Source organism: Elaeis guineensis, chromosome 5, assembly GCF_000442705.2.
Source record: "Elaeis guineensis isolate ETL-2024a chromosome 5, EG11, whole genome shotgun sequence".
NCBI lineage: Eukaryota > Viridiplantae > Streptophyta > Magnoliopsida > Arecales > Arecaceae > Elaeis > Elaeis guineensis.
This window is the reverse complement of record NC_025997.2, coordinates 132,859,447-132,870,323: the sequence shown is the minus strand read 5'-3', so window position 1 is coordinate 132,870,323 and position 10,877 is coordinate 132,859,447. Positions and strand designations below refer to the sequence as shown.

Here is a 10,877-nt window from a genome sequence, read left to right as displayed (position 1 = left end):
GGCCGCTCCTCAATGATGGTTTATGTAGACCAGTCCCGTGCGCCCGGCCCATCCATGATCCGTTACCTGCAGCATGGCCCGTTGCCTTCTCCATCGCATTCTCGATGGAATGAATGGACGCCGGACGCCGTGTCCCGAAAGCCAAGTTATTTCGACTCCGCTATGGGGATGTGAGACGCCACGGATTGGCTCAGTGGCGCTGTCGTAATTTACGCTGGAAGACCGGGCGTTTTGAGCACGGAACTGATCCGGAAAACGTAGCCTTTACGAGAGGGCGACATGGAGAAGCGTGGTGGGTGGGTGGGGTGGGTAGCGCCCTACTCAAATCCAAAGCGCATCGACATCAGAGAGAGGGGTTCGCAGCTCTTCTAACTCGAAAAACCATAACACCCCCAAACGCTGTTCCCCTTTCTCTCCTCCCACTCCCACCCATATTTCTCGCTTTCTTCGCTTGAGACGACGGCGGAGCCAAAAATAACCGGGCGTGCTCTTTACACACTCTCCCTTCTCTTTTCCGATCTTTCCTGATGCCCTCTCTCCGGCCATCTCCGGATAGATAGGTGGATCGACCGATCAGCCCCCTATCCTGTGCCTGCTGATATCAAAACCGCCGGCCGGAAAGGAAACGGCGGCTGCCTTTCCACTCCCATCTCTCCCTCTCTCTCTCTTGCCTCTTCTTCTTGGTTTCCTTCCAGCTTCGATCTGGGCGGGAACGCCCAATGCTGCTTCCTCTCCGCCCTTGTACGCTCTGATTACACTCATCGTGGTAGCGTACCGCTGGTTGACTCGAGATCTGATCATCCGCTTCTTGCAGTGGAGCGCCGGGAAGCGATTCGTGCAGAAGAGAAAGGAAGGCCCTTGCTTTAAAAGTGGTTCAGGTCCGGATCTCGTCACAGTTTTCTCCGTTATCACTTTTATTCCAACTTTATTGTTATGGGTTTTATTTTATTTTTTATTTTTTTATTTTATTTTTATTTTTTTTGGTGTGCCCCCCTTCGGCCTCGTTGGCGAGCAAAAAAGTTTTTTATTTTTATGTGTATATTCTTTTTTTTTGATTTTTTTTTTTTTTTTAAATTTGGGGATGGTTAGGTAGGGAGGAGATGAATCGAAGCTTTAGGGCTCCGGAGGCCCCTCAAACTCAAGCGGCGACGACGATGACGCGGGGAAGGACCCTGGGCGCTGTCATGAAGGACAAGGACGAGGACCTCGCCCTCTTTCTCGAGATGCGCAAGCGCGAGAAGGAGCGGAACGACCTCCTCCTCCTCCACAACTCCGACGAACTCGATCCCCCACTTGGTACCGTATCACCGCTCCTCTCTCTCTCTCTACCCCCTCCTCTCCATATTCTCCAGCAGTTCTCCCTGCGCATCTCTGAATCTTCGTCATGTTTCTAGCTCCGTGTGATGGTCTAGTGTTTTTTTGGCAGGGTCTAAACCTGGGAGCGCTCCCATCTTCAAGATTGTGCCATCTGCGCCGGCACGCAAGGCTGGTGTCGATGACTTCCTCAACTCCGACAACGACAAGAACGACTACGACTGGTATCTTGCTAAAACTAGACCTTCCTACCGTTAATGTCTTACTTGCCATCAGTCTCATTGTTGCTTATTGAGGTCTCAAGTAAGGATTCTTCTCTTAGGTAGACCCCCCACCCCCACCACCACCACAAAAAAGAAAAAAAAAGGGACCTTTTCCCTTTTCTTTCTTTACCAAATTTTTCTATCGATTCAACAGACCACCATGTATGCATATGATTATTTATTTATTTATTTTTCGTTTTTCATATCTCTCTCAAACTTTACCATTGGCATCGCGACTTCAGTATTCTTCCGGCCATGTTGTGGTGATGACCTGTTCTTGTTTATCTGCAGATGGCTTCAGAATGAGTGCATGTTTACTGTTCTACGTGCCTACTGAGTCTGACTGTAATTATCTTTTGCGCACGTTATTTGTCAATGTATTTGCTTTGACTATTGGTACTATCCTGGTATATCTTGATTTCGGTCAATCTGTGTCTGGTCTCAATGTTCTTAAGATTTTAGAGAATTAAACTTCTGAGAGCAGTTTGAGCAGGAATTGTAGCTATCTGCTACTTCTTTTTCATTATTGTATGTGGACTGGAGTTAATTTTCCTCAGTTCGCAATAGGCAGAAAATTACCATTGCAGCTGGTTCTCTTTCTAAATAAAGTCCACTCATCCTTTATAATTCCATAACCCACGATGCGTTCTTGTTTGTGCAAACTGGCTGTACAGTCGTTATGTGAACTGGAATATGGAGAGCCAACACACAAGTAACTCAACTATGTTGAGGAACAGTGATTAAGTTCTTACGCACATCAAAGATAAAAACCAAATTCATAACATTGCAAAAATAGTATGGTTGAAGTTTTCTTTGTCCTTTTTTTATGGTTTAACCTTTGGCAGGCAGCCTCTAGAACTTGTTATGTGAAAATATTTTATCGTGAATGAAATGTCTGATGTGTATATGCATATGCTCAAATCTATGCCTCCAGTTCACTTTCCAAGTATAGCAACCATGGGAATTGGCTGATTTCCAATCATATTAAAATTGGTCACTGCATACTGTCCCTTGATGGAATTTTGAAGATGTCCTCCTTTTTCCAGGCTTCTTACACCGCCCGGTACTCCACTTTTTCCATCTTTGGATAAGGAGTCCAATAAATCTCCAGGAGGCAATATTGGGACTCCGAAAGCTCGTCCGACAGTGCTGAAATCCAGGGTGAGCACTCTACTCTTACAGCTGCTTCAAGTATTCTATATTTCAGTGTAAATTTGAATTCATGCTATGAACTTATTTTTCTGATTCCACCTTGATCTTCCCATGGCCATGGGTCCCACATGGGAACATTAGAGATGTCTAATGCACGCTCCACATAGGTATGTTTCATTTTGTTGTCAGTGACAGTGAGTGCTTGTGTTGAACAAAGTGCAGTTACCAATCAATCTCTCAAGACCTACTTAACATTTAATATCGTAACTATTGTTGTAATTGGACCAAGACGATTCATCAGACAAAGTGGGAAAGAAGAAAGTTCAAAAGCTCACCCCCAAATTGATACATAGGATGTCTCTGCTAATATTTTTGTGGAATTGCTATTCTAAAGCTGTTCCTTGACCAGTTACATAAGATTCTTGTAGACCTCTGTCATTCAGCAGTTAGAGACATGATTCTGAACAGTTGAATGTCTTGGGGAAGAAAGTTGGCATGATTGTGAAGAATGGAATATACATCTCTGGAAAGGACTGCCTTGTTTTTCCATTCAAGGTGACACATTGTGCTTAACACGATTCGATCTGCTTGATAATATCATGTTTCATCATACTCCATAACTAAGATGTGTCCCTAGTATGAAATGTTCAAAATTAGATCAATCCATATATGGAGTCAACATGCATATGGGAGATTTCATTGACCTGCATTGGCAGATTTACCCCCAGCCTGGAGTGATTTTTGACCTTGCTTCTCTTTCAAGCTGCTTGAAGGTTTTTAGGAGGTTCATGTTGCCACTGAATTGCTGGCTGGTTTTTCTTAGATGTTAAATGTTTTCTGTTAATCTGCTTGATTCTAGGTTTCCTACTTGTTTCCTATGTACAGGCACTAAGCTTTATTGGAGCAGCTCTCTATAATGCAATTTTTCATGCTCCTTTTTTTTAAAAAAAAATCATTTGTCTATTTATGCTTGGAAAGCATGTAAATGTTCTAAGTGATTAGTTATATCTTATTGATACTTTGCTTTTAAAATGCTTGTGATTTTGTTGTGCTTTTTCATAATTTGGAATGTTCGGTGAGTACTATTACAATCTAATTTACTATGACCTGTTTAAAACTTTATGTGCCTGAGTGTATTCTGCGGGTCTCACCTGTCTTTCATTCATTCGATACTGATGATGTATGTAGATGTAAAGGATTAATTCATCATCAAGATGTTACTATGTTTTCTTGTTCATTTCAAAAGGATTAAGTTCTATCATCTAGTTTATTGGACATACATAGGTTTCTTAATATTAGTAAAAGAGATAGGCCATGCTTCTATTTTAGTATTCTTATTCTTCCTATCATGTGAGTTCAGTTGTGGTGATTGATTGGTTCATTGAAGTAAAGATGAATCATGTCAATTTATTATTCTCTTGACAAATAACTGCATTTCTTTGAGCTGATGTACACATCTTCATGCTGTGTTCTCAGTTAGCTAATCCCTCAGACACTTCTTCAAGGAGCACCTTGTCCTCAAGGCAAGCAACATCATCGAGTGGCTTGAATTCATCTACTGTGGGAACGAGGAGGCCATCGTCATCTGGCGGTCCTACTCATACTTCATCAAGACCGGCAACTCCGACTGGGCGCCCTACACTAACTGCCAGTTCTAAATCTTCCAGACCTTCCACCCCCACTTCTCGTGCCACAGTATCTTCAAAGCCAGCAGTTCCTCCAGCAAGATCATCAACACCAGCTAGATCATCTACACCCACATCCAAGCCTTCTTCACTTGTCCCCAGCAGGCCTGCATCAAGGTCAGCTACCCCAACAAGACGACCTTCTACGCCATCTAGTCTGCCAGCCAGTTCTGCTCCACCAGGTCGATCTTCTTCTGTCACAAAGTCTGGCCCCACGATATCAAAAAGTTCAGCACCATCACGTGGCAGCTCTCCGACTGTGAAGTCCAGAGCATGGAAACCTTCAGACATGCCTGGCTTTTCCCTTGATGCACCCCCAAATTTGAGGACATCGTTGCCTGATAGGCCCTCTTCAGCTTCTCGGGGTAGACCTGGAGCACCCGGCTCAAGATCATCTTCAGTCGAGGCTGGACCTAGTGTTAGACCGAGACAGCAGTCTTGCTCTCCGTTCAGAGGGAGGGCTTCAGATGGTAATGTCCATAAAGGTAGTTCTGTTCCAGCAGTTAGCAGATCACACTTAAATGGTGGTGACTGCTTAAACCCTGTTCTAATTGGAAATAAGATGGTTGAACGAGTAGTAAACATGAGAAGACTTGCGCCCCCAAAGCAAGATGACCAACGATCGGCCCACAATAACCTCCCTGGGAAGCCATCACTGTCACCGGATAGCACTGGCTTTGGAAGAACACTGTCAAAAAAATCACTAGATATGGCTCTGAGGCATATGGTACATATGTTGCCTTCTTTTTATTTTTGGTTGGCTATTTACTGGATGTTTGTTATTGTTGGTTATCCATGTGTTTTTCCCATCTTCATTAGTGGCTAGACTTCTGTCATATGACACTTATATGGGAATTTCTGCTCATGCAGGATATAAGGCGGAGCATCCCAAACAGTTTGCGGCCGTTAATGAGTAAGGTTCCAGCATCCTCTATGTATAGCGTGAGATCTGGGTCCTCAAGAAGCAGACCAGTTAGTGTTTCTGACTCTCCTCTTGCCACAAGCAGCAATGCTAGTTCTGAGCAAAGTGTGAATAACAATATGATATGTTTGAATGGAAGTGAACTTGAAGATGATCTCAGCAGTGAGAAAGGAGGCAGATCCTCCCCTTTTGGTGCTGCGGCACCGCTCACCAGATGATCAAATAGAAGAATTACGCCTGTTGCTGTTGACTAGTATTTGCAATCTAGGAAGTTAACGCCCTTTACTTTTTTCATTTCTCCCACAGATGGGCAGCAGAAGCAGCTTAGGAAGGCCACTTTTTTCAGGTGAGGGGATTGAATTCCTATGTGTGTTGGATCAATTCGGCTGTCCGCTATCGTCTTGTTGGCCTTTTTCCGAATGATACCAAGGCCTTGTTTATGCATGTGGAGAACCGTTCGATGGTTTAAGGCTTGCTTCTTCCTACCGCTTTGCCTATATAACATGATATTTTAATTTTGAAATATTAACCAGTTAGGAAGGTATGCTATTCCAATGCGTCTGATATGTGCATTTTGGAGCTAGTTGCTGAAATCGTGCAGTGTCTTCTTTCATGAAAATCTGTACACTTGAGTTTTCTTTCCAACGCGTATGAGTCTGGTTGGTTGTTCACCGCCAAGTGTTTTCAATTTGTTTAGGGCTCTTGCACTCCTTTGTCATTGTCAAGTTTGTATTGATCAATACTATAGCCGTCATCTCTGCTTTGACCATTGTTACTCTCCCCAGCGAGTTTAGTCAACAGTGTTATGTTTTAGTCGGGGAACATGGTTACCTTATAAAGTGTTTTTCTACCCCCAAAAGTGCAGTTTGATCTAGAAGGTTTTTTAAATGAATGTACGTATGAGTTGCCAAATCCACGAATTTTAGGGCATATCGTTTTTGGGATATCACAGATAAATTACTTCTTCCAGGCGGGGATATGAGCTCATGGTGTGCTCTGCTCGTGTTGCTTTGAGGACGCATCGGACTCCCGCAAGCAAATCATTTGGATCTCGAGATTTCCTTCGATTTACTCGGATATTAGCCGTCAGTTTGGAATTTGTGAAACTGTCATGAAAATCGAGGTTTGGTAGGGTTGCACAGCAGTTGGGTGATCGTCATGAGGACTTTTCGCCGGTCCCTGTTCGATCGTGCGCATGCAGGATCTTTCAGGTGGTATTGTTTTCCGTGGGAGTGTTGGTGATCATCATTTAGACTGAATTTTTTTTTTAAATAATATATTTTTAATAAAATATTTTGAAAATATCGTAGTCTACAAATTATTTTCAACACTATCATGGTGGGGTTCAACCCATAAATTTTGAGCCAATGTGGATAAATTTATAGGTTGAAATTATAAATTCTCTTAGTCCATATGGAATGAGCGCAAGAAATTTGATATTTGAATTTATGGGTTGAAGATATATATTAAAGTTAATTCGTGATTTCAACCCATGAATTTAAAAAAGTATGGCTTTGAGCCTATGAATTTTTTTTTTTTTTTAATTCATGATCCCAAATCATGTTTCTTCTCCATAATCCTTCACGAACAGCCAGTCCTTCGCCCACGCCGTTCTCTCTTTCGACTATCCGATCCCCCTCCCCCACGCCCGTCCCGTGTTGCTCCCCTCCCTTCCAACAACGATCGCACCCCTTGGGCCCCACTCCCCCTCCACGATCCCCCCTGCCTGTGTCGTCACCCTCGGATCGCATCCATCGAACCCCTCCCCCCCGCTGCGCCCCTCTCCTCTAACAAGGATCGTGCTTCCTGGGCCCCGCTCCCCCTCCACGGTCCCTCCCCACTGCCGTTGTGTCCTCACCCTCGGATCGCACCGCTCGGACCCCCTCTCCCCCCGCCCCCGGCTACTCCCCTCCCCTCCAACAAGGGTCGCGCTCCTTGGGCCCCGCCCCCCTCCATGGTCCCCCCTCTGGCTACTGTTGTGTCCTCACCCTCGGATCGCGCACCCGGACCCCCTCTCCCCCTGCCCCCCTCCACAATCCCCACTCTGCTCCCGTTCTCTCGGACCGTCAGATCTTGCCCCCCGACCCCACCCCTCCCCTCCCCTCCCCTCCCTTTCTTTCCGACGCTCAGATCGCGGTCCCCGACCCCCACCACCACCTCCTCCCCCCCGACCCCGGTCAGTCCCTACACTGCTCCCCTTCTTTTCCACCGTGGGGTCCCCCTCACCCCTTCCCCCACACCCCCACTTTTCCATCTCTCTGATCATCTTCTGATCAATAGGCCACTCCCCATTTTCGACTGCCCTCTCTATTGGATCTCGAGCCTAGCTGCCTTTTGCCAGTCCAATCATCGATTTCCATCATCTTTGTAATTTTTTTTATATTATTATCTATTTTTTGAAATTATTACAAGTGAAAAAAAATAAAATTAATAATTATAAAAAAAATTTTAAGTATGTAAAATTTTATAATATTATAAAAATTATTGAGTCACAATTTATTTAAGTAAATTGTTATTATAAGATTTTATTTTAATGACTGATCTTGAGCCATATAGTTTACTTTGTTTTGCATTTAATTGATGATTTTATATAGAGTATGCTAAAATTATTGTATTTGTTATGTATGTAGTGATGGAAGAAAATATCATGGCCTTATGCTACATAAATGGTTCTATAGTTTATGGACCAAATGGCATTGAATATATTGATCGTCCTCAAAGGACAATTAGAATTAAATTTAAAATTAAATTTGAGGAGTTAGAGAATAAATTATGCAGTGTCTTTCATATAGACAAAAGCAAAAATAGACTCACAATAATATATAGATATCCACGAGTTGTACAGCCGACATTATTAAAGTATGAACCGGTACCGATTAATGAAGATGAAGATATTGAAATAATCTTTTCAACGGTTAGTTTATACCCATATTTATCGGGTGCAGAATTGTATCCAGAAATGCAGCCTATTGAAGCTGAACAGGATAAATATGAAGTAGCCGATAGGAATATAAGAACAACTCAGGGCATTGAACAGATTGGTCCATCTAAAACAACTAAAGGCACCGAACAGATTAGTCCATCTAAAACAACTCAGGGCACTGATCATGTATCAGGGACACAGTTTCAAACATGTAGAGGACCAGTTTCCTATAGTAGATCTTGGTGTGGTAGGTGTCACTATCAGAATTGAGCTCTTAGTCGACCGGCCTAAGCTACCTGGCTCGATCGGTTGGCTCGGTGGGTGACGGTCGATCGAAATTCTCAGGCGGTCAACCGCAATGGCATGGCTTGCGTGCCACAGTGGTCGACCGGCCTTAGATTTCGGGCTCGATCAGTCGCTTGGTGGGCCTCAATCGATCGAAATTCTCAAACGATCGACCACAATGGCACGGCTTGCGTGCCACAGTGGTCGACCGGCCTGAGGTTTCGGGCTCAATCGGTTGGCTCAGTGGGTCTCGGTCGATCGAAATTCTCAGGCGATCGACCGCAATGGCATGGCTTGTGTGCCATAATGGTCGATCAGCCTGAGGTTCTGGGCTTAATCGATCAGTTCGGTGGGTCTCGGTCGATCGATTTCCTCATATGGTCGACCGTCCTAATCAATTTTCAATATATTTTTTAAACTATAAAATCTTTTATTTAATTTTTTTATAATTATTGATTGGATACTAATTTCATATAATTTTTATCAGATTACAAGATTTCTTATCTAAAATGACAGCAACAAAAGAAAGATACATATGCATACATCAAACCGAAGTATATTTATCCAAAAATAAATAAAAAAGATGACAGATCTTCGGATGAAGCCTCACATACTACAATCGATCGTTGAAGTTTAATCATTTAAAGCAGGGTCTTGTGATGGTGGAAAAAATTGATGATAAAAATACTGTACGAACTGATCAAATCATCGAAATCCCTCATCCAATCGAACACCCATCTGTACAAATCCCTCATCTAGCCAAGAATCCATATGTGCAAATCTCTCGCTAACAGATATCTTCAATGTATCTATGTGAGCAGATAATGCGTACTGATCGGATGACTGCTGATCGGACTGTGTAGTATGTATAGGCTGCTCTTTATCAATAGGCTGACCACCTCCTTCACCGTCATATTCTTTTTCATCTACTGTAGACGTATACATCCATATCCCATCATGAAATGTATACCCCATATGCCTCAGAGATATATGATTGTAAATATCACTACGTTTAACCTTGATAACTTCATCATCAGCCGTGATATGGACATCAAATGCCTCAAATATAGCAGTCAGAATAGCTCTATATGGCAAGATAGTTTTTGAACTTTGAAAACATTCATTCATATAAAACATCATTAAATAGGGCAAATTAACTCTATCACCTAAAAGAACCATTCTGAGGAGATAAATATCTAAATATGATACGTGTTCTCTGTGACCTCTTTTGGGCAAAAAATTAAATGTAAAAATGTGATGGATTAACCTAGTTTCAAATGGTAATAAGTTTGCATTAGGTTTAGCGGTCGCACTTATATCGCCCTCAAAAATAGTTCTAACAAAGGAAGCATAGTCTAATATTGGATGATTTCAAACAGTACTATTATTGAAAAATCTATCACCATTTGATGGAATATCTAAAATTTGACCTAAAATTTCATAGTCAAATTCGATCATTTATCCTTTAACATATGATGAAATGGAACAAGACTTACTATTAAAACTAAAATTACTACAAAAATAGTGAACCAGAGTAGGATATGTTGGCTTATTGAGTATAATCATAGATAGCCAACCCATTCTTTCAAATAAAAATTTAATATAAAAATCACTAAAACTATTTAAATCGACTATTCTACCTCCTACAACTTTTCTTTCAGAAAAGTTTGATTGAAATTTTTCACTATACTCACTATTTAAAAAAAAAAACTCTTCATACCTACGAAATGGTTGCTTTTCTTTCTCTATTCGAGTCCTCTTTCCTTTCGACAAAACTTCACTTTTTTTTTTTTAAGCCATAATCGATTTTAAGAAGGGGGATCAGAATTTGTGGACAAAATGCACCAATACAAGAAAATTTCTGAAAATTTTAATGAGTAGGAAGGGGTGGTGGAGGTGGATTTAAAGAGAATGAAATCATGGGTTGGAGTTACGATTTCTCAAATTCATAGGTTGAACCCATAAATTTATGTAACAGTAAAAATTTCAAAAGAAATCATGGGTTAAACTCACGAATATAAGAATTCGTGGGTTCAACCCATGAATTTTATTCAAATTTTTAAAAAAAAATCATTGAGAATTCATGGATTGGACCCATGAATTTTTGAATTCGTTGGTTGAACCCATGAATCTATTTAGATTAATACGTGACTCCAACCCACAAATTCAAATATTAAAATTCATGTAAAAATCACATGGATTGAAGAATTTATGGATTTAATCCACAAATTATCTATTCATGAATTTATTCGATACGATCTCTTCACAATAGTTTCAAAAATAATTTATGAATCATGATATTTTAAAAATATTTTATTAAAAATATAAAATTT

At 41.6% G+C, this 10,877-nt stretch overlaps 1 protein-coding gene across 2 annotated transcripts; it reads left to right on the top strand.

Annotated features, from left to right (window-relative positions):
• The first annotated feature begins 314 nt into the window (after positions 1–314).
• On the top strand, positions 315–5,885 carry LOC105046238 (uncharacterized). 2 transcript variants are annotated; one of them, XM_010924760.4, is made up of 6 exons: positions 315–878; positions 1,094–1,296; positions 1,427–1,538; positions 2,624–2,738; positions 4,206–5,141; positions 5,285–5,885. In XM_010924760.4, exons 2-6 carry the CDS (start codon positions 1,101–1,103, stop codon positions 5,552–5,554), a joined length of 1,629 nt encoding a protein of 542 aa, XP_010923062.1. In that variant the 5' UTR covers positions 315–878; positions 1,094–1,100; the 3' UTR covers positions 5,555–5,885. The 2 variants fall into 2 exon arrangements, with proteins under 2 accessions (XP_010923062.1, XP_010923060.1); XM_010924758.4 differs by having other exon boundaries at positions 316–878; positions 1,090–1,296.
• Positions 5,886–10,877: the final 4,992 nt, after the last annotated feature.